Source organism: Corvus kubaryi, unplaced genomic scaffold, assembly GCF_017639235.1.
Source record: "Corvus kubaryi isolate FWS band 111438036 unplaced genomic scaffold, C.kubaryi_AGA036_p1.0 77, whole genome shotgun sequence".
NCBI lineage: Eukaryota > Metazoa > Chordata > Aves > Passeriformes > Corvidae > Corvus > Corvus kubaryi.
This window is the reverse complement of record NW_024582064.1, coordinates 493,994-518,630: the sequence shown is the minus strand read 5'-3', so window position 1 is coordinate 518,630 and position 24,637 is coordinate 493,994. Positions and strand designations below refer to the sequence as shown.

Sequence of the window (24,637 nt, the reverse complement as noted above, 5' to 3'; positions counted from 1 at the left end):
AATCCATACTGCTGCCAGTGACTCTGGGATGAGTCTTTGTACTTCTGTGATGGTCATAAGGTGCCATAGTCATGTGAAGTGGATGGAACAGGGTCAGCTTAAAGAGTTGTTTAAGGATTTAGATTTCAGGCAAAACCAAAATTCCAACTGCAAAATGTAAGCAAGCATACTACTGCTTGATAATAGTGAGAAAAAAACCCCACAACAGCAAAGGAGGATACAGCACTGTGCAATGTATCTCAAAGTTTTTTTCCTTTATAGTTGACTTTCACAGTAGATTAAGTATTTTTTCAAATTTTATATGCATTTGTTCTTTCTCTTTCCATAATGCTAATGACACTTTGATTATTAAAACTCACATTATATATCACCTCTGCTGACAAAAAGAACTGAAATCTATCTAAAGTCTAGTCTTTCAAATTTAGAAAAAAATCACAAAATTTCTCTAGGATTTATACTGTCTCAAATTTGACAGTGATTCTGACTCACTTAAACTCAGAAAACAGTGAAAGATACACTTAATTCTGAATGAAGATAATCTTACTAATTCAGCAGAAAAAACTAGATACAGTTTAAAATGATGCACTTACACATTTTAATAGGTCAGGACCAAGCACCTGTCTGACATTTTTTTATCATCAATAATGAAAACCAGCAAAGCTATCTTCTCTTCAGAGATGCTAAATTGCAGTATTAAATTAAAATACAGCTTGCACAAAAGTGCCATTTTTTCCAGTGCAAAATTTCTCTCTTCTATGAAACCTATTTTGTATAAAAAAAAAAATGCCCTAGGGTATATTACCATGTCCCACAGCCATAGGGAGGAGGAGAGAAGATCCAGCAGGCAGGAATTGTGCAGCAAGATTGATTAATTTAATTATTTTACAAATTCTTTTATAGACTTTTTTCTTCATAGTCTAATTGGACAAGGACCAGCCACCCCTTGGGGGTGATTGGCTAAAATCCTAGAACATCCATTGTCAAAATATTTTTCGACTGTACCATAAACAAGACTTCTCAAGGTTGCAGGTCTTTCATTGTTTACAGAACTCTGCTACCTCTTCTGTGAGAGAGAAAAGTCTCTCACAGACTTAGAAAATAGCAAGAAAATCCTTGCTAGCAGCATTTTTGCATCCACAATTGTGTAATTTACATTGCTGAATGTTTCAACAGCTGAAAACAAACATTTTAGCATTAGTTTAAAGGAAAGAACCACAATTCCAGCCCCTCAGGTTGTTGAGAAAACAAGAAAAAGTGAATTCAAGGCTCTAAAACTAGAGGACAAATAAAAGAATGAGTTATTTATTGTTTAAATCTCATGACTACTTAATGCATGGGGCCGGAAATAATTGCCTTTCCTCTAGAAGAAATATATTCTTCTTCCCTTATTTTTGGTGTGGATAAAGATTACAGTTCAGGTGCAATACCATAGCTCACACAAGTTATTAATTATTTACAATAGAGATGAATATGCTGGCATCCTTTACATTTATAAGAATACAGTGATGAACTCAAAGTATGAGCCTGGACTGAATAAAAATAGCTTCAATATATATGTAACAAAGTAACAGATCTATTATGAAGACATCTACCAAAAAAATTGATTTATAAAATCTCAGCCATATAAATAATACGTATCTTTGAAAGATATGCTAAGAATGTTAAAATGTAAAAGTTATATTTAATTCTTTTACACAACCTCAGACACCCTCTAAGAACAAAGTCTAAGGGCAAAGGGCTCTGTTTTGCTGAGGGTTAATTCATGTCTATTTAAACTGGTTATAGCCTGAGGGTTGGGGAGGAGTATCGCAGCAGGTGGGGAAGAAAAGAACATTTCCTTCTGAGCAGCATATGCTGTTCCAGTCCTTAAATCTGCCCAACTAGCAAAATCAACCCAAGTAGGAGCAAAGAAAGTCTATTATTCTGTCTGGGCAACAAGATACTCATCATCTTCACTGTTATATGCACAACCAGGCAGTCTCAGAGCAGCACACTGTATATACTTAGGAAAATCCTTCAAACTGAGCTTCAAAATCTGTGATGCATCTGAAAAACAGGGTTTAACAATTTTGCACCCTTTACCCCTGTGTAGTGGTTTGGTCCAAAATACTCATTACTGTTTATCTTCTGTGAGATAAGAATTAGGAGAAATGCAAAGCAGGCACCAAACTTGAAAGAATATAAAGAAGTTTATTAACAGACCTAAAAGAAGGGAAAAAAAATTATACCACCTTCAGAACTCTCCTCCTCCCCCCACATTCCTCCCTTCTCCCACTGACAATGTAAAAAGACAACCCTTAAGATGTTCAGTCTGTTTACCACTTCCATAATAACCTTGTTCAGTCCATTTAGAAAGAGAAGTCTCTTCTTGCTCATGCTATGAAAACATTATCACAACGAGACAGCCACCCACTTCCAAATATTGTTCAGTCCATTTAGGAAGAGGAGTCTCTCTCTGCCTGCATGTGAGTCCCTTCCCCTGACTTGCAGCTTTTCCCGCAGCTGCTTTCGAGGGTCCACTCTTGAAGTTTTTTGGGGTACAATTTTAAGGTTGAGCCATTCAGAAACAAAAACAGAGGCCCTTCTCCTTCCCTGGGAGCAAAGGGTCTTCATCATCTTCATCATTAGGACTATCTCTGGGAGCATCTCTAGGAACTGAGGTTTTCTCCTTTCCCGTTTGGAGCAAAAGTCCTCATCTGGTCCATCTCTCCCTGTCCAAACTTCTCATGAAATTACAGCTGTGTCAGCATCTGCCTATCTCAGCGCAGGTGCTTTTGCTTACGAGCTGAACACTCCACCCCCCATATCTTCATGAAATTACAACAGGATACTCTGATATATCATAGCTTCACAACAGAATTTCAGCTTTAAGAATCTCCTCTCTTCCCTAGGGTTTTCAGCTCTTCACAGCAATAAAAGGGTTAATCTCACCTCGGCCTTGCAGCTTTGCAGCTGGAATGTTGAATTTTTCTTATCGCAGTGGAGAGGGGGGAGAGCCGAGCCGCTCCGGCTGCCCACGGCAAGGCAGTGGGGGGGCTCCACAGCTGGAACAGGTCCATCGGCTTCAGGATGGCCGTGGCCCGGCCCGGCCTGGCCCAAGCAGGGCCTGGGCCGGGCCCACTGGGCCCTGCTCGGGCCCTGCAGCCACCTGTCCCAGCGCCGGAAACGAGAGAGAGCTTGGAGGGGAGTTTGCCTATTCTTAAGTGTGGATCACAGAGGCGGTCACAACTTTAAGTGGCTTAGAGAATTGTCCATATTCAAACTGGCCAGCTGATAGGTTCTATCAGGTCACAGAGGAAGCTGTAAGCACCCCTTAGCAAGGACATCCCTTCTGGGACTATGCTTGCTAACTAACCTATGACACCCTGCAATGACATGTGACAAGGACACTTGTCACAAACAAGCTTCAGCTTGTTTATACTGATTTGTAGGGTTTCGCATTGAACACCAACCAAGGGTTTCTGGCTACTTACCCACTCTTCCTCATCATACTCAGAATGATGGGGTATAGAGTCCTGCCTTTTAATCTGAGAAGGATGATCCTGGTGCTGTACATCATCCCCTTCTTCTGCACTGTTTCTATGGACAGCTGGTTTCTTGAGGACACAGCCAGGCCGGGCTGTGTACAGTGCTAAAAGGGCACTTCTGACCAGCTGGTCCTTGAATGCGTGCACGAATAACTCCGTCTAGGAAAAAAACAAACAAATGGAAAGGTTAGACCAAAGAATGCAGTACTACAGCAAAGGTTTATAACACTGAAAGGGTATATGTTTCAGGCCTGACTGGGATGCAGAAAACAAAGCAGGCCAACAAATAAGGGGAACATTTCAAGGGTTTTAGGGATATCATCACATTCTACAATCCCAGTGTTCTAAGGATTAACACAAGAGTTCAGTATCTATTATAGACATCATCATCTTTTCACATTTTATTCGAATTCCAAATTTCGCCTGCAGAGGCGAGCCTCAACAAGAACCAGTTCCAAGAGTAACTAACCATTGCACAATAATTTCTGAATAAGTGTCAGATAAAACATGATTAACCAGTTTAATCATCTCCCTAAATAAAACCCACCACTCTGCACTGCTGAAATAGCAGTATCTGCAAAAGCAGTGTTTCCAGAGATAAATTTCATTACCTGTAGGTATCAACCCAGATATCAGGGTAGGTGACACCTGATTTCAAGCTTGATTTTATTTATTTTTTAAAGAAAGGAAACCCTGAAGTAGCTTTCTCAGGTCTTCTGAAGATGCTATTCAATCTCTGTATCATTTTTCTATGTTGACTGTTACAGCTGGAATTTTACCATATTTTTTAAATCCTTCAACCTCCCCGCATTATTCACCTCCCTTCCACTACCACAAGAAAAGTACAATGCTTTCTGGATATGGGCTTCTCCATGTCTAGATTGCCACCATGCAACAGCACTTATGGTTGCCACCAGTGTGCCACACATGCCCATCTCCTGTGTCTCAAACACGTGGCCCCATCTCCCCTGGGAGACTTGGCTTATTCACTCCATCAGCTGGCAGAACCTACGGAACAGGAGAGAATGAGGTGCAAGGACACTTCCTTTCACTACAGGGTAGTAACCACTAATAAAGCCACAGTGACAGCTTGGGAGACTCCCAATTTTGGTTACTTCAACGACATTGAACAGGGTTCATCTGTCACAGTAGGGAGACACATCCCACCCAGAGCTCCCCTCCCAAGATAGAAGTCCTAGTTCACAGGGGATGATGAAAATTTCTTTCACAGCACAATTACCTGAATTTATTTATCCCAGGTCAGCGGGATTTGCCTTCCTATTTTCCGAGAACATAGTGGATTGGCGTGTGCAGGCAGATTCAAGTGCTGAAGTGCCTTCTGTGCACACAATCTTAATTAAACAGGGATGTGGGAAGGTATGTAGATAAGAGTCAGAGGATCCGGCCTAAACAAGCAGGAAATGCTAGAAATAAAGGTTGCCCAGCCAGGCTTCATTCAGTCCTTATGTGCTGTTTATGCAAAAGCTGAAGAAAAACTAGCAAAAAAACCCCAAGCCAAACAAGTTTCAAGTGTCAGCATCTCCCTGGAACTCCTGAGAAGATGCCTGGAAGTTTTTCTCCCAGTTTCTCCACTTCTATTCTTATCCCATCCCTTTTTCATACTACTTGCTCCCCTTTTGTATGCATCCACTCCTACTCAACTTCTTTTTCTTGCCTTCCTGTCTCAATACCCTCTCAAAAGTTTATGGATATTTAAGACTAAAAAGCTCTAAATAATTGATGGCTTTCTTAAGGCTCCAGCTGCTGGATTAGGTACTTGCTTTAGAAGTTTCTGCTTTTTCCCATTTTCATTATGTTTAGGAAAAAAAAAAATTTCCTAATGGTTGCACATGAAAAGGCTGAAAACTTTTATTGCAAATAAACCTCTAAAGTTTTAAAAATAAGAACCTCAGGCATATCTAAGATAAGTTATTAATTTTTTAAACCCAAATCAGGACTTCCTTCAGACCTGACTTGGGATTCTTTAGACTTGGCAACACTACTCATCTCCCTGGCAATTTTACCAGACCCATTCCTTCTCCTCCTTACCAACTTGGTGCCTGACGGAAAGGGTGTTTTTTAACAGTTTCCTTATATGCAGCCCCTCAGGACTGTCTCCTTGTAGTCCTCAATTGCTCTGCAAGACAATTTCAGTTTTCTACATTTCCAACCTTCAGATGGTGCATGCTTGGAGAATGAATAAGTCTTTGAGGAATATTGCTACCAAACCCTACCATTCTTTGCCTTACCATGGCAAAATGAGATTTGAGGGGTTGTGTGGTAGCAGCAGAGTTTCTCTTCAAGACTATTCTACAGTTCCATATCAAGAGAGTTGAAACTCCATTACTTGTCTATCCTTAGAAACAGCAATATCATGGTTTTGCTGACGTTTCATACCTATCTTCCCCACAAAGTCTACTTGAGATGATTTCAAGTCTCTGGATCAGGCATGGCAGACTCAAAAAAGCTTTAAATTTCAGAAAATTGTGAGTACTGGATAGCTTCATGTAAAGAATGTTCACTATGACTGCAATGTATATTAGGTAATGATCTGAAAAGTTTAAGTAGTATAATTGAATAGAAATATTTTACAGGGAAAATTAATTTTTAAAAGCAAATCAGTACAGAAGTGAGATTCCATTTTTTCATACAGAAACTAAAATGATTCTTTAATTAAATTCCATTCAGGGTTCCCATTGGTTTAACAGCAATCTACATTTTAACCTCATTTTCTAACAGCTCAGTACAGCTAAATTTGCAGAACATAACTATTTATGAAATTGCATTGAAATCACAAAACCAGTTTATACAAAGAAATGAAAACTTTGCGAATTCTTTTAGATACTCTACTAAAGAGTATTTCTGCAAACAAAGATAGGCATAGCTGGAAAATGAATTTATCAAGCCTTCTGCAAGCTGCAAATGCTGATACACTTGTTGACAGCAAAAGGCTTCCTTAATCAATTAACAAAAAGTGATGATAAAAGGTTAGTCTCAGGAAAACACTACAGTAAATTGCAAATTATATATGGAGAAGTAAAACCATGCTTAATATGAGAAAATAAGCTCAATTTAAGAAGGAGCAGTGGAATTATTTGATTTAATTTTCCACTTTCAATTCATGCAGCCAGTCCTTTCATTTCCAACATGAACACTTAAATGTAATTTACATTATTGATAGTTCTGATTTACTCGCTGCTACCTAATAATTATAGAAAGAATTATTATATATATCAAGCTTATATTCTATCAAGTGATATGCTTTTTAATAAACTTGTGGAATTTAATCACCAGGGAAATAATTTTTATGACTTCTACAAACAGCTGTTTGATTTCTAAATTTCTATTAAGTTAAAACACAAGAGCTTTTTTTTTTAACATATAAGAAGTATAGGAAAGATGGAATAGCAGAAGCACTACATATTCCTCAGGAATAAAAGTAGGTATCATGTAATTATATTCAGAAGAGCATGTGCTACTCTATCTTAAATATAACCAGGAACACTTTGATAGTCTTGATTCTCCACTAGTGCACCAGATTATACAAATAGATTATTTTAAGACATCAGTTCAAGGCTTTGAATCAACTATGAGGGATCTAATTTCAGTATTGTGTTGGTTCACCCAGTTTGGGGCCTTGAAATGGTATTTCCCTTCCCTGAAGCTGTTTCTTGGTCTTTCCTCCCCCTCTCTCTTCCCCTCTTTACAAGCAGCTGTCCCACCACATTTGTTTTCTCAGCAATGGTTCCACCCTATTATTTCTCCATTATCCATCTTTTCCTGTGAGTAAATTTGGTAATAGACAGGGAAGCAGGTATTGAACCACTCATGCTGCAGTTGTTCAGACAACTAGATTAATCTCTTACAAGCATAAGGTGGAGGCTAGACAGACATCCACAGAGTACATTGGGTGAGACTCCTTCGTCTGGGAACCTGAGCTCATGTACAAACAGCAATTTAGTCCTGGCCCTGAAAAGGTGATAGGAACATACACAACTAAGTCACCAGCTATAAATGTAAAGTATCTATGTCTTTTTCAAACTGAATTGCCTTTTTTGGCCCTTTTCTATAGCCAGAGTCTCCAGCAGGCTGTGGTTCAAGCAGTGCTTTAGTACCACAGCTGCCTGCAGCCCCTCTGGAATCATCCCCTCCTCCTGCCCAGAGGCAAATGGCCAGAGCAAACACACACATTCCTTAGCAACCACACTTTGGATCTTCAGAACAAACACTTCTTTGTCTGATTTGCTTTACCTGTGCATACAGATTTCTTTGAACTAACCACTAAGAGAGCAGCTCCACTTGTTCTATGCACAGCTAAAAACACCCTCCTACATGGAAAGGTACACCATAATTGCTACAAGCCCCCTCCCTAAATTCCTCTGTTTCATTTCAGGCTGAATTCTGCTTTTGTCTATTATCCATGGCATTCACAGCGACTCCAGTGTTCTCAGAGTTACTGTGGATTTATACATCTGCAACTGAGAGCAATGTTTCTCTCCCCCGTGGCTCCTCTGCAATGCCTTCACAGCAAGTGGCTGAGCTCAATATTCAGATTTGAAACTCTCCCATTGAACGAGGAACTGCTGGGATAATGGTGCTCAACAGACCACAAGGGCTGTCACTTCCCAATAGCTGAAGATATATTGAAATGGCTATTGATCGTGTTATTAAGCCATACTGGGATCACGTTACTGAAGGAGTGGCCCATAGAGCAATGGGAAACTCTTTGCAACCTCTCAGGTCATAGCTATAGTACTCCATATTTTTATAGGATAACATATGCTGGGAAGTACTACAGGCTTCAGCTAATCTCCATTATCAGTCTGTAAGACAAGCAGGAAATATTATCTTCCTTAATTTAGAACTAAAGGAACTAAGATGAGGAAGAGCCTACAGCTACAGAGGGATATAACAGGAGAAAGAGAATTAAAATTTGAGATCTCCTGGTGCCAACTTCCCAGCTTCTCCTTCCAGGCTGCATCACCATTTCTGATCATGTTATTATTCTAAACCTTACACACAAACCTGGCTTGAACCACCTCCCATAAGCAGCAGCTTGAAATATAACAGAAAGATAATGAAAAATAATGATTTCTCATACTCCAAAATTATTTATAAATTTTGATATTTTGATAAACTGCAGTATGTGGCCACTAGAGGATAAAGAAGATACATGAAATTAAACTAATTACACTTTTAAAAAAAGACAATCTTTATAAATTTCATTAATTTTCTATAAGGAAAGCCTAAAGAAATGCTACACAACATTATTTTTCTAATAACAACATTTTGACACTTATTTTAGCTGAGTTTGAGATTTCCTGGTGCTGTGCAACTCAATTTATGCAGAACCACTCCCCCTCCCCCCACCTCAGCAGTTAAAGACTCGGTTATTCCATTTTCCATTGCAGTGAAGATTTGAATCTTACTTTTTCTGAAAGCATCTTTAAAGAATTCTTCAAGCTGTCTGGAGAACGTTGGCTTGCAGAACTAAGCAGCAGGTCTGCATGGCTTGATATGAGAGGTTGCAGATGATTGATGTTGCTGAGAACTTCTTTTGCCTTGGCTGTGTTTTCAGGTGAATAGTAAATACACTGGTATCCAGTACTGTGATAACAGAGAGAGATAACAGAGAGAGTCACATAATGTCAAATTCATTTCTGCTATTAATAGCAATCTTAATGTGCTAAAAATCTTACCACTACTTTTGCAAAAAAAATAAGCCAGATGCCTGAACTTCACAGATACCATTGAAATGCTCCTGCCTTTAGGGGTAAAAACAAATCTTTCCTTGAACAGTAGCATACAACAGACTGCCTACCACCACATGCTCCAAGTAGTACAGTTCAAAATTCCTTTGAGTGACTGATCTGAACATAAAACCCCCATATTTTTATGTATTTCTTTTAAACACTGTAATTCTAGAGATAAAAAATATTTGACCAAGTAAGGTAATAATCCCAAAGAGCATAAGACTCCTTACTCTTCCAACTGAACTCCTCAACAGATTATTAACTACCTCACTAAATCTTTCAAAATGGGCCATTACTGTTTAATTGATCAGTGGCCCCCACTGTGTTTTGATTAGCCTCAGTGATGTTCAGGAAGTGATGACAACCAGAGTTATCTCCAGTAAAAACCAGGTGCCTGATTTGCAAGAAGAGACACAGCAATGCGGTGTGGGAGTTAATTACTTCAAAACCACACAAATGCATATTGCAAACTTCCTACTTTCAGTTGTTCAAATTACTGCAGTTCTTTTGGAGGACTTCTCCTATCCATCTTTCCTCTTCCCCCCCTTACTAATCATGCAATATCTCCTTATACAATTATTCCCAAATAATTATTACCATTTCAGACAGCGCACACCCACTGGTTCTTGCCTGTAGTGCACAGCTCCTCACCTAAACCTCTTGTACATAACTCTTCCTTTTATAAAGCCTTGCTTCAGTCTTTCAGAGAAACTAACCAAATATTTTGCAGATTCAGATTAACACAGGAAAAAATGTAACCAAGCACCTCCTGGCACATCACCAGTGTCAGAGGAATGTACATACTACTCCCAGCTGGTTCTGTTTGTACCTCCCTTCTCTCGTGTCTTTTCAGCACAAGTACCTCAGTCCCTTCAACTCTTTCACCACTGATTTCTTTCTTAATTTTGCATACCAAGACCCAAATTTTGACACATGTTCAATCCTCTGAACTTCATGCATTTTGTTTCATTTCAGTCGTTTTCCAGATCTCTTCACTCCCCAACTTCCCCTTTGTGTCTTCTACTGTGTCCTTTCGAGTTCCTTCTCATTAGTTTTCTACAAATTAGAAATTAAATCCTGATGGGTCCCTTCCAATTAAGCAGTGATTCTATGATTTTGGCAAATAAGGATAGCTTCAAGCAGTCTAAAATTAAGACTCCTGCTTATATATTTTGCGGAGTTACAGTCCCAAATTCCCCAAGACCAAGACTATTTTTCTGTCTTTCACCAATGTCTTAATTTCTAGACACAATTCTATGTAGAGGCAGGCAGGATGAATGGCATCTAAGTGAGCAAAGCTCAGCCACGCTACCAGCCACATCTAAATTACTTACTATACATCTCCAACTTACACGAGGTACTAGACTCATGTCCAGTAGAAGTCGTAATTCAGCAAAATGAACCATATAAACTGTCTCTCCTAATGAATTAGGCAAAAAAAAAAACCAAAAAAAACCTCTGGCCCTCTGAGAAATGAGGAAACTGCCACAGTTCTACCTGTGAGGTGGCCACACTGTTAGTGAGAGGGACTTCCAGAGTCAAACCTACCTCTACATTCACTGCAACACTCAAGCTATCAGGCTCAGTAGACAGGGCAGAGACAAAGATTAATAGTCTATGTTAATTGCAGTGAAGACATAGTCTTAAAAGTCTTGATACTTCTGTAATTCCCCTGCAGGCTTCTCCCTCCCTTTATCAGTCTTTTTTGCAGGCTGAACCTGGCTAATGCTGTTATCAAGCTCACCACGCACACACTCCTTTCTGGGATTTCCCTCAGTCTTTAAATCATTTTCACTGATCTCTCACAGCTTTAAGCTTCACTGAATATTGCAGCAGAAAAGCTACAGACACCACTGTAAGAAAGAGGGAAGAGTGACACTAAAGGTGTGGGCAGTTCTCATTGCAATAAAGTAAATCATAGCTTTTAAGTAAAGGAATTAGTGAAGAGAGAATGACTCTTTCTTCAGAATGAAGTGTATTATCAGATTTCATTTGGCTAATTTTAACATTTCTGGAACCGCAGAAAGCATGAGACAACTTCAAATATTTAGTTTCTCTCAAAATTTGAGGGCAACTTCCTCCATCCCCCTAGGAAAGTGTGTAATTATTTTTCAGAAACAACATGTTTTGGGAGTATTTGAAGTTTCTAACTGTTGTGTCTCCACACTGTTGTATTTAGGACAAGCTGAGGTTTTCTGTCGCCTTACCCTTCATGAAAAGACATTACAACTTACAAGTCAGTGAAGTTTCCTCATCCACAACTGCTTTTAAAGCTTGCTGCTGCATATAGCTATGGTATATAAGTACTATTAGTTAGGAGAGGCAGCTGCCAATGGAACTTAAGAGAAACTTTTCACAGGCGTCAAGGCACAAACTAGATGACACTTTTGCATTAGGGTAAAGGCCACATGGGTAGGTCCAGCAGCATTATGAAAACCTACCTTTGATATGTAAATTATGACTCATGTACCTTCTGAAAAACTCTATAATAATGTCTCCTGGGTTAAGTTTCAAAGCTTTCACTAAGCATATAAAACCACACTTGATCATTTCCATGTATTGGCACTATCATTAACTATGAACACATGACTGTCAGCAGTCATTTCAGTTTTAAAATTGCTTTAAGGACATTCTCATGTAATTTGATGTCTTGGGGATGGTTTATATCCCATATCAGTTTTTGGTTTTGTTTTTATTTTGTCCAGAATAGCTACTGCCTCCCCCGGCTCCAGAAGCATCACCATGGGTGAGGAGCAACCCAGGATCCTGCAAGGGTTGGGGGCCAGGGGCTGCTGCTTCCTGCTGGTGGGGGTGATCGACTCATGCAGCACCCTGGGTCTGACTGGATATTCTGTTGCCCTGTGGCTTTTGCCTGTTTCTTTCTTTTTCCTTCAGTACTGTGACTGGGGCTTGCTGGCTTGTTTCTCTGCTCCTCTGTCGTTTGGGAGCCCAGGGCTGGTGCATGCTGTGCCAGGGGCTGGGAGCCCTCCCTGCTGGGCCGCTCCCTCTGTGTGGCAGCCCAACACCGGGACCAGCCATCACTGGTGAGCTATCCAGGGGAGCGATCCCCTGCCCAGCCCTTCTGTTTTCTGCCGCTGCTTTGGGCCTTTTGCTACACTTTGTTTGCCACCCCAGGTGTGCCTGCCCCAGCCGTTCTAGCCACTGCTCTGAGGTTCCTGCTACAGTCCATTCTGCCATCCGGAGGGGCACTGGGATCGGCTGCCCCCATGAGTTTGCAGAGGAAAGCCCCTTCTCTCTCTCTCTCGCTCTCTCCCACCACCATTGCCATGTGGAGAGAGACGGCCGAAACTCGCGCCACAGCGCCCCCTGCAGGTGCAGGCGAATCATTGCAGCTGCCCTGCCCAGCCGGGAGCCACCAGCGCCCCTGCCGGCTGTGAGCGGAACTGCACCCAAGGGGAAAGGGCCCGCGGCTGAGAGAGGCTGGCACTAGCTTCTGGTTCTGCTTGCTGCTGCTGTTGTTGTTTTTGTTTGTTTGTCTTGTTTTATAAATATATATATATGTCTATGTATATGTATATGTATATGTATGTATGTATGTATGTATGTATATTCTAGTAAAGAACTGTTATTCCTTTTCCCATATCTGTGCCTGAAAGTCCTGTAATTTCAAAGTTATAATAATTTGGAGGGTAGGGAGTCATATTTTCCATTCCAAGGGAGGTTCCCACCTTCCTTGGCAGACACCTGTCATTCAAACCAAGACATTTGAATAAATATTAAACTGGGTACATTTTAATTCTAGATTAACAAAGTTTTTGCTGGAGAATAAATACTGCAATATGCTAAACGTGTAATATATAATCTAACTTATAATGAACCTCCGAGTTACTCCACTCCTGCTGTTGACTGCGTAAGTTGTGTTACTGAGTTAAATTGTCACCATCTGGGACTGGCTTAAAGTCTTCTAACAATGAATATTTGACCTCTCATTTTTCACAGCCAAACCCACTGACATTAGCATCAAGAATACAATTCAAGCATAGACAGCAAGTGCATCTACCCCTAGATAACTTCAGTTTTATGTACCTTACTGAAGATGCCGATTCAGTGGCTTACTTATGGATCACATGTGTTCTGTCTAAAGTGGGAACTTATGATCAAAAATAAATTGCTACATAAAAAACTCTGGATAATTCATGGTCTCAGAAAAAAACCTAAACCAGATGATCAGAGCTGAGGTTACGAAAACAGGCCTGAGAGACACTAGAAGTTTGAATTACTTTGGTTTTTTATTTCTTAAGTTTCCCTTGCCACCTTGGAAGTTCTAACTTTGAATATGAGGAAAATGAAATGATGCTATTAGTTCTGTCTATGATGATCAAATGTCCACAAATCCTTATCTTGAGGCAATGGCTAAGGGTGTATGCACAGAACTTTTCCTACAGCTCCTCTATTTTTCTTCATTCCTAACTCCATGAAGTCCAATCTCTCACACACATATACATGCAAAAAATAGGGGAAAGTGAGCAAAGAATAACATCTCTGTGAAAAGTGTTAGGCATGACAGACATTCCCTTTGAGAATAAAGGTTACAATTAGATCAAACATAGATCCTTATTATTTCAACATCTCTGGGACTTACTGTGAAATGGTACCATTTCAGGTTCCTCAGAGAATGGAAATGGGTTGAAGGCTATAAAATTCAGGCAATAGGAACACAGAATATTGCAGCATTAATAACATCTCTGGTCACCAAACAGGTACATTAGTGAAGGCGTACACTTCATATCTTTGCTAGAAATCTAGGCCTCAAACAGAAATAGTCCTTTTAGACTGTTCAAGCCCAACTTAAATTATTATAGCTTTGGGGGGAAAAAAGCCCAACAGAAAATCCTTTTCAGTAGTGTTCCAGTTTTAAGCTTTTGCAAATTTAAAACAGAATAATTTCCAAACAGCTTGCTGGAAATTATGTATAAAACCACAGTGAATCACAGCACCCAATGCAACTTGTGGGACACCTCTTTTTCTTGATGGTTAGAACTGGGGCATTAAAAAACTTGCGATCATAAGCCTATGTGTTTTGGTTAAAACAGAGAGGATTAAATTAGATTTTAAATAAGAAAAAAAATCCTTTGTGTATCTCAAAAGTGATTTATGAACATTTCAAGCAGTGAGGCATTATATGGATAAAACTTAGAGAATGTCTGATTTAAATGTTTCTGCACAACTGAGCTCTAAAAACAATAATTTGCTGTGCCATCTAGACTGATGAGAAGACAAGCCCTTCCATTTGCTGGAAGGAGAAACAATCTGTACGATCAAGCCAAAAAAAGACTGCATCTGAACAGCTGGCTGACTTTCTCTTTCATACAGAAATAGGAAAGGAAAAAATAAAAAGAACATACCAATACAGTATAATGAAAAATATTCTAAAATAAATGTATATCATACACAAGTAATTAATATTCTGCAATTATTTACCATACTTTAATCACCATATTTCAATTATTTTAGTGTAAATGCTGTCATGCCTAAACAAAATTTTTAAAAAGTATCAGTTGTTCTTACTTGGTCCTATGAAATTCACTACTCACTACTAAAGGGACAGACATACTTGACCCATGCCTCATAGGCATACCTGATTGATGTTTATAGTGGAAGGGCCTTTGATCTGTCTTTTTGGTACAGATAAAGAATAGTATGTGAATGGGTTATAAAGCAATGGAAGGGACTTCAGATCACATACCAGAAAGTACTATATTTTTCACCTGAAAGAAAAGCTTTTCTTGCTCTTATTTCAGATCTTTTTTTTTTTTTTTTTAAATAGGCCTTTTTAAAATTTAATATGACCTTATTGAGGGCAATAAATGAGAGAAGAATTGCAAAAACTGCATTTTTTATAAATACTATTAAACAGTTCCCTTTGTGTCTGCACAAAGATACATATTCTGTGTAATAGAAAGCATGCCAGAACTATCTTCAGATACACATTTTCCCCATTCTTCTGTTTGATAAACTTTCACAAAACTTATGTCTCAGTCTCGTTTTTGTTTGGCAACTGCAAATGCTACCAGATAACAGTTACTCTTGTCTGTTAATTCCAAAAGTCTAAGATTGAGCAAGAAATATTTTGAGATATGCTGACACTGCTGAATATTTTGATAAACTGTTCTAATAATCAGACTGAAGGTCAACGACATGCAAGGCATTGTGTCACATCTTGAAAGCTACCAGGACTGGCTTGAGAACTAATCTCTTCCCAGTCTTGCTCTAGGTCTTCAGCTCAGTTAGCCTAGAGGAAACGGCTGCTGAATCTGCATTTTTTTTTTCTGTTCATTCTATATTCTGACTGATATCTCAAGGCGTCACTTCTTCCTTCAACCAAATCTGCAGAAAATCTGTCCCCATTGTAAGAAAGAAAATTTAAATTGCAAAAGGTGCCCCTGGGGACACTATGCATCCTCAAAATATCCTTATGCAGCGAAACAAACAGGTGCATGCAAAATAACACTGTTGTCACCACATTGAAATACATTTCTCCATTGTAAGATTGAGAATGGTCCTTTCATGTACTCATTTAAAGCAGTCACCCTCCTGAACATTCAATAAATGAGATTGTATTGAGAGCTTGCTTGCTTCTGTCTTTCAACTCCCACAAGTTCTTATAGTTGAAGCTGAAAAACCAAAACATGGAGTTTTCTCTGAGCTGCCCTCAAAGATAGCAGGAAAGATGAATTTTGGAGGCTTCCTCCTTTCTGCTTTGTGGGAATTCATACACTAAGTGATCATTTCCCCAGCCTGCCAAGTGATTAGCTGAAAATTGTAGTGCACTGTTTCCAGTGCTCGAACTTAAGTTTGCTAGCCTGACTCAGGTTCTTTTGTAAGGAAGAGTCTGACAGGATAGTAACACAGCTCTAGTTACATGATGCTGAAGACAGACTTTTGCTTTTCCAAGAGAACCCAGAAACACAAAGGAAACTGTCAGAGTAAACTTCTTGTACCCTGTCCTTAAAAAGTGCCAAAACACAGGTGTTTCTCAGGGATGCAGAAAAATCTAAGCAGCAGGACAAGTGTAAGGTGATGTGCAGGCTCTTGAAATAGGCCTGAAATGCCTTTGTGAACCTGCACAAAGCTCTCGCCCATCACCTCCTCTCCCCTGTTACCAGCAACTAAGAAACAAGGGCATTGTCTAGTGATGCCTATGAGATACTGCAATGTGTGCTCTTCCAGGAAGTAGTTCTCTTCCCTATAAGACATTTTTCCTTTTCTCCAATGAAGAGAAATCACAGAGAATAATTTACCTCACCGCTATCCTCCATCTCAGGAAGTCACACTCTGCCAGCAAGTATATGCTGCAGGACTGAGCTAGTGAGAAATGGTTCATTTTCTGAAAGCTGAGTACTGTGAGAACTGTAATGTTCTTTGTATCATATGACTTTATAAGATTATGTCTATTATATGATTTATATCCTATGAATTCAGTAATAAATTATTATAATAAAAACCCACAAACCACTATTGCAAAGACACTAAAGGAGCAGATACTTTAAGAAATGTGTTTAGACATTTTCTTCAGCAGAAAACATGTACTTCGTAGGCCTCCATATGATGGGGATAAGGCTGCTCATGCCAGTCTGCTGACAGCAGAATATTAACACAAAGTTCATTGATGTGTCTTACATGATCAATGATGTACATGTTTCATTGGCAGGTTTCAGAATCAGAGGTGGTCAGGGAAAGAAAAGATTTTTAAAGATTTAACAGAGTTTTAAAATTGTATAGTGCAGGCAAAACCCCCTCAATAATACAGCTTTCAAAGCAAATAGATTTGTTGGGTTTTGTTTGGTTTTAATATTGATGCCAACTCCTATTCAACGTAGAAGTCAACAGCACATTTTTATAATTTTCCTTTTATTCTTTATGATATTGTATCTATGAAACTTTTTTGAGCATTGAATATAATGGAATTAATTTTCTGTGGAGCATCATGATAATTTAGATCAGAGTACTTCCTTCCTGAATTCTCTTTGGAATGGTGTAACACCGGGGTTAGCACCATCAGTTGAAGCACTGAGCAGTCACAACTACAGGCACTGCCAGTGACAGCTGCACCTGCTTGAAAATCTTAACAGCCATAGCAACAAACACAAACACATCCAATTCTTAGGAAAAGATGTAACTAACACTTTTGTGCATGTTCAACAGTTAATAAAGCATTTGAGTTCCACAATAAACTGAAACCTTTACTTTTGATTAGCCTTATTTTGGCTTTCTGAAGCATAAGAGTAGTTTGCTGTTTCACAGGTGTACTAAATGTATTTTACTGTTTGCATACACATAGGGCTGTCAGAAATAAAGTTACTACCTTAAGCTACAGTTTCTGTATTTAAAAATTCTCTACAGCTACATTCCTCTTAGCACAAGAATTGCCAAAGCGATACCTCATTCTGAACAGCAGGTTTTCAAGCACTGATATACCTCCAGCTTCCTGAAATACGAGGAAAAAATTCACAATTTTGAACCATTAAGGTTGCAAAAGACCTCCAAGATCATTGAGTCCAACCTTTGACAGAACAACCACCATATCAACTAAACCATAGCACTGAGTGCCAAGTCCTGTCGTTTCTTGAACACTTCCAGGGATGATGACTCCACCACTTCCCTGGGAAGCCTGTTCCAATGCAGAACAACACTTTCCATAAAGAAATCCTTCCTGATCCCCAACCTGAACATCCCCTGGCACAGCTTGAGGCCATTTCCTTTATTTAAAATTAATCTTAAAGTAGACCGTGCTTCAATTTTCAGCAAAGCAGGGAAGATAAAGGAAATATTTTATAAATGCAGTGTCCAATCCTACTAGATTTTAATATTCCATGCATTCAGCAGGATAAACTGTTTTGGTATTCCATGAGCTCACAGCATTTTAATGCAACTCTAATGGTATTTTCGTAGCTACCAGAAAGAATACTTACTTTCGTCTTTCTGCCTCAAATTTACTCAGCAGTTTCCGGAGACCACCATTCTTAAATCCTTGGAAATGTGCTGCTGGGGCTCCCACGGTGATGACATCATACAGAGCATCTGGAAGGGAATAGACAAACACAGATATTTGAATGCTCCTATTCCCAAGTCATGGCAACACTGTGATATCTACTCTACAAAAAGTAAGGACAAGTCTTTATCATTTCCAGGGAATAATTGATAATCCATGTCCCAAGAAGGCCGAAGAGCTAATCAATCTTTCCATACAGCCACCTGCACAATTTAAAAAGTTCATCTGATTTATGGCTACATCTAAATTATGTGCCGCAGTGTAGAACAATATTCCAGCTCTGCAGTTTACAAAGCTGCCAAGTAAATTGGCCCATTGTGTATTTCACTTTATTGCCCCTTTCATTTTTTAACTTGTAGTCATGTTGAGATGCACAGATTCCAGCATTTTAGAATCAAAAGAGACCATTATGATGGAACAGTCTGACTGAATAATAGAGGCTACAGAATTACAGCTAATGATTCCTGCATCAAGCTTATGCCTCTTGGTTGAGTGATGGCATCTCTTTATTTAGGCATCTAATCTTGATTTAAAGATTACAAGTGACAATGAATTCACTGCATTCCCAGAGAAGTCAATCAGACTAGTAAAAATCCCTACCTCTTTTCTAGTTTGAATTTGTTTAGATGTAATGCTAATGTACTTTCAGTTATAATGGTGTTTAATGCTAAATTGGAGAGCCCTGCTCTATGATATACACTAAATTTTTATATATGTTTATGAACACAAAGTCAGTTGTTCTCAGCTGAGAAGCTACCAGAATAGGAAATAAACTATGCTACTGAAATTCTTGCTGAGACAACAAACTCTTGTCTCTTTCTGTATATACTTAATGTCTTATGGCATAGGGGATGAACTTTTTGTGTGGATATATACTTGCAGAACTGGAGATAAAACATCATTTTTAAAAGAGCTTGTGATTGATTGTCAGTACAGAGATGAAGATTTAATTACATCCCACACCACAATAATTATTTCTTCAAAGTTTAAATTTACATTTACACTAAGTAGTACCTGTTTTGTACTGAAACTTACTGGAGGTATAAAAATACAGTTGAGAATGCCTCATTCCTAAAATGTATTTCTAAAGGAAACATTACAGGATGTTTTTTGTGAACTGTTTTATTCATCAAGGAAGTCTCCCATGTAAATTAAAATCTAGTCCTCTCTTAAAATAGACCTTGTCTTGCATTCTGATGATAAATATCCCTAGAAGCAAGAACACTGTACAAATGATTCACAGTTAATGAACTATGCTTTACTTCCCGAGCTGAATCTCAGAACATATTTGCTCAAATTGATTTGAGTTCTAATGAATTGGTGACTCTTCAATTTCCACTTAAAAGGAGAAGTGACATAATTTCATTAGCCTAAGGTGATCTTCAAGATTCTTAAATAGCCCATTCTTTCAGGCCTTAATTGAGATTTATCCATAATACATATTCTTTGGCTATTAGAGCTCCATTGGTATTTGACAGTAAGGAGTTCTGTTGCTTAAAACAGCAGTGGCTTGAAATCAAGATAAGAGATGAACTCATAAGGGTTCTGAATATGTTTAGAGGTAACTCATGAAATGACAGGAAAACATTTAAAAGACTAAACCCTGGTGCTGACTGTTTTAAAAATAAACATGACCCTGTTTATAGTTACTTTGGGAGGGGAGGATTTGTCCAGAAGGAAGCTTTCATTCAGCCTGTGGCCTCTTCTCAGCATGGTCGAGGAGCAGCTGTCTGAGACAGAAACCCACCCAGCACAGCTGAACACCTGCCTGACACAACCTACATGGGAGAGTGAGGATGGCAAAGGATGAGGAGCATCCATGCCTGGTGATGGGCACAGGACAATCTCACTCCCACTTCCCAGAGCACAGTGCAGCAAGGCTTGGGAGGAATGCCTTGTGATGTGCTCTACTTACACGTCAGTGGAGCTCCTTGTGAAGGACATGCAGTGTCAGCATCAGTGCCCTGCTACAGAAGTGCTCCAGTAACTCATAACCATCAAGCAAGAGGAGGTTACTGCTAGCACCCCTCTGCAATGAAGACAGAGCTCAAAATGCGGCAAAGCGCCACAGGAGCTGTATCTTATTGTCAAGAACAGCTCAATCCCAATTTTGAATCAACCTGCCCACCTCCACAGGAGGCAGTCAGTGTCTCAAACTGGCCAGATGCAAAACAAAAATCAGTTGACCAAATCTATTTAAAAACATCTAATCTAAACATTTAAATCTATTTAAAATCTATTTAAAACAAGAATACATTGTATAAGCAGGGACAAAAGCAAAGCTTTGTCAATATATAAATTTAAGCTCTCTACTATGACGAAGAGACCACAATGTGGTGTTTATCAAATGGATAGGGATACACTTGACCCATTGGGAAATCGTATTTTTCTCAAAGATTTCCTACTGAAAGTTCAAGCGCACAGGTACTTTCTCTTCCATGACAGTACCCAGTAACAACCCAAATCAAAGTTCAGTAAAAGTAAACCTGTTATTGTACATGTCAAACACAAAAAACCCACACACCAATGTGCATATACAATAGGTGGGATTAAAACCTATCTTGCATTCCCAAAATTAAGATATCCAATAGTGTAAGGGTTAATGACACCTCTATGGCTCATTAGCTTGTTTAAATGTCACCTCTATGAATTTTTATTCTCTCCCTTCCAAGGTCATTCTCCTGGTTATTTTCCAGATGTCCTTTGCCAAGTAAAGCATGAGATGAAAAAGATCAGCTTACAATCAAAGTGCTGCCTACTCCAGATTGTTGCAGTGGGGATCCTGCAACACGCATATATCAAACCAGGAGTCCCGTGGAAAGGAAATATATACGGACAGACAGATTCTTGCTAGATGTTTCAGAGGTGTTTATTTCTCCAGCCGCATGGCCGGAGCTCTGCCGAGGAACTGCTCCAGTCACGGGACCAAGGGTCCTTCTGCCCGCGCAGGGAACACAAACCAACCAATGGGAACGAGGCTGAGCAGGGACAGGGAAGCCCCGTGTCTGTGCCCTCAGGGCCCCTCTCCCAGGGCTACATGGCAGGGGAGGGACCCCAACACCTCACCCGTTTTATTTTAATAAAAGGAGAATGAAAACAACTGGATAAACATAACAAGAACAGTTTCAAAACAAAACAAGCCACCCTCCTGAGTCTATAAATGTCCAAACAGATTCTGTGGAACATCTTAGGGCTGACAGAAGGGAGACAGAACTCTGAGCATGCTTTGTGGGGAAACTGAGGCAGGAGAGGGTTTAACTTCTTCCCTCCCCCTTTTCATCCCCCACTCGGCATTGGAAAGGGATTTCTGGGGAAACAACTGGCAAAAGCATGGTTTTGTGAGGGAAACCATGGGTGAAAAAACGGATTGGGAATACACTGGGGGTAATAGGACATAGGGTAAAAGGGAAAGGTGGGATTAGGAAAGGGAGACTGTAGGGGGGGTTTACAAGGGAGATATTGTCTAACATGACTACGATTTTTAGCATACATACTGCCTTTTACAGGAACACCATCAGGCCCAGTGACCTGCGATGCTTGTAACCCCTTTCTACCTCGTATAATTTTGAATTCCACTACCTCTCCATCTCCCAAGCTTGGGATGCATTTTTCAGGGTTATTCTTTTTAATAGCAGTTCTATGCACGAATATGTCTTGCTGGTTGTCACACCTTGTTATAAAACCATAATTTTGCTTAACATTATACCATTTTACTATCCCTAAGGTCTTAGTTACTATGATCTTTTCCTTTTTCCGAGTGCCTGCTGTTTTCTGTCTCGCTGCGTCTTTGCTCTCTCTTTCGGTCGCTCCCGTGTTGGAATTGTCGGGGCTGCTGGTGCCTGCGCGCTCTTCCCGGGGTCGCGTTCGGGGCTGCACGGGCCGGGCCGGGCTGCGCCGCTCAGTTCTCCGTGCGTCGCCTCCTCTGGTCGCAGCTTCGCTGCCGATGCCGGGCGCTGCACCCACGTCTCGGCCGGGCCCCCGAGCGACGATCCCCCCGCGCCCTGCTCCAGCGCGCGTCTCGGCTGGGCGCGGCTCCGCTCCACCGCCACCGCCGCCCGCCGCCGCCCGCGCGCCGCCCCTCTCGGTCGGGCGTTCACGGGGCTCGCTCCACCACGCGCTGCGCGCGGCCGGGCAGGCACCGCCGGGTCCCGCCGCTCCTCGCTCCACCACCGACACTGCGGCTCGCGTGGCTCCGCCCGCGCGCGGGAACTGCCTCGCTGCTGCTCGGAGAGCGCTCGGCGCACGTGGCCTGGGCCGCACGGTCCCTGCGCCAGGCTTCCCTTCGCCAGGACACAGCTGACATTGCTCAACAGTCTCGGTAACTAAATAATATTCACGAAAATATTCTTCCATCGGCATATATTTTGACTCCAGTATTAACTGTGTCCAAACGGTTTTCCAAAAGCCCTTGGTAAGAATTAAATCCCAAGAAACATAGAAAAAGTTCTTAAACAATCATGCCAGGAAGTGTTTCAGTTCTTTTTGAGCTTGAATCAAGCTAAAATTTACAAATCGTTGTTCAAGAATCATTTTAAGTTTAAGATAAATGTCCATATGCGGCTCTGAGAGCCAAGAGTCTTCCCACGGTTCCTCCATAGTTTAGATATGGAATAGCAAAGCAAAACCAAGAAGAGGAATCCAAAGTTTCCAGGGTTTACTCACACAAATCAGTCGCTTAGGGATCGGGGATCGTTCTGCCCGCATTCTCCACCATTTGTTGCAGTGGGGATCCTGCAACACGCATATATCAAACCAGGAGTCCCGTGGAAAGGAAATATATACGGACAGACAGATTCTTGCTAGATGTTTCAGAGGTGTTTATTTCTCCAGCCGCATGGCCGGAGCTCTGCCGAGGAACTGCTCCAGTCACGGGACCAAGGGTCCTTCTGCCCGCGCAGGGAACACAAACCAACCAATGGGAACGAGGCTGAGCAGGGACAGGGAAGCCCCGTGTCTGTGCCCTCAGGGCCCCTCTCCCAGGGCTACATGGCAGGGGAGGGACCCCAACACCAGATTGATTAGTAATTGCTAGAAACTGTTCAGACTGTGTATATCTAATACAAGACACAGTGAACATTAGATAAATAACAGAGGCAGAGGTTTATAATTTAAAGCTCCAAATTTAAAAGACAACTAGAACAATTCTAACATTTATCTCTTTCTGCACCCTTTTTGATTATGGATTAACCACGTGCCCCAAGCACAATGGTTTTAGAGAAGAAAGGAGAAAATTCATTAAAAAACCAAAACAAAACTCAAGTACTGTAGAAGTTGTGGGTGCTTAAGTAAGTGACATATTTCATTCCACTTCTTCTGGCCACCATTACAAACCTAAAAATACTTTCGAGTTAATTAATTAACTTCAAACCATTAAATTAAAATCTGTGTTGTTACATTATGTCACTATAAGTCCCCATCTTGTTGAAATGTTTGGAAGCACCGGTTTTTAGTAAAAGTAATAAAATATTGAACCAACCAGTACCTAACAGATAATTGGAAGTCCCTGTGTTCCAGCTTAGAACTGGATGGACATCAGCCTCACACAGTATAAAACTCCTATGACCACTGTTTGTACTTACTGTTTTACAATCTTAGATGCAGAGTGTATTAATTAGGCAAAAACCTTACAGAGTGTAATTTCTGTGTTTGCAGTGACAGCAAATTTAACAGATCTCAATTTATCAACAAATTATTCACTGTGCTATGATTTGGTCATATATATGTATCAGTATAATCTTTGATCTGTAAAGGAAGCTGCTAAAATCATGTGCAAGCAGCAGCAACAGAATTCTGTATTAAAAAGAACCACAGAAGATGTTAAAGAAAGTTATCCCCCCTTTCCAGGAGATGTTGGAAGTTTGCAGTATTTTCAGCATAATCAGTGAGGTATTTTCACTTAACACTGAGCAAATGCTTATGTGGGGTAGGTGGGCATGACAGGGTAGCACTGCATAAGCTGATTTAGAAACAAGCAGCGCTGGGCTCATTACAACTTCCTAAGAAATAGGATAAATTAAGTTTAGAAGTAATACTGTCCTTAATGGAACCATGTACCTCACATCACCTAGGCTGGTGAGCTCATCCCAGCAATCTCTGGAAGGAGAAGTACTGGACTGTGCTCTATCACTATCTCCGGTGGCAAACTGGCAGCAGGGAGGGAAGAAAAGCCACCTTAAAATGAGAGAGCATTAAGTCTGGCTTTTACAGCATTATGGATCACAATGAAAAATTAAGTGGGTGCCCAAGAAGGACGTGAATCTAAATGAGCATTGAGCAGCATGTCACTACAAATCATGACAGTTCTGCGCTGCTACAACAGAATATTTTTAACCATGCATAGCTTA

At 40.3% G+C, this 24,637-nt stretch overlaps 1 protein-coding gene across 8 annotated transcripts in view; it reads right to left on the bottom strand.

The window, feature by feature from the left end:
- Positions 1-24,637, bottom strand: part of INPP4B (inositol polyphosphate-4-phosphatase type II B) — a 315,266-nt gene that overhangs the window by 68,565 nt on the left and 222,064 nt on the right. For all 8 annotated transcript variants that reach the window (XM_042051970.1, XM_042051968.1, XM_042051973.1 and 5 more), the window contains 3 exons: positions 18,214-18,322; positions 8,957-9,134; positions 3,474-3,686 (listed from right to left, as the gene is read on the bottom strand). In XM_042051970.1, the coding sequence (XP_041907904.1) occupies positions 3,474-3,686; positions 8,957-9,134; positions 18,214-18,322 (500 nt within the window). The remainder of the gene's footprint in view (positions 1-3,473; positions 3,687-8,956; positions 9,135-18,213; positions 18,323-24,637) is intronic.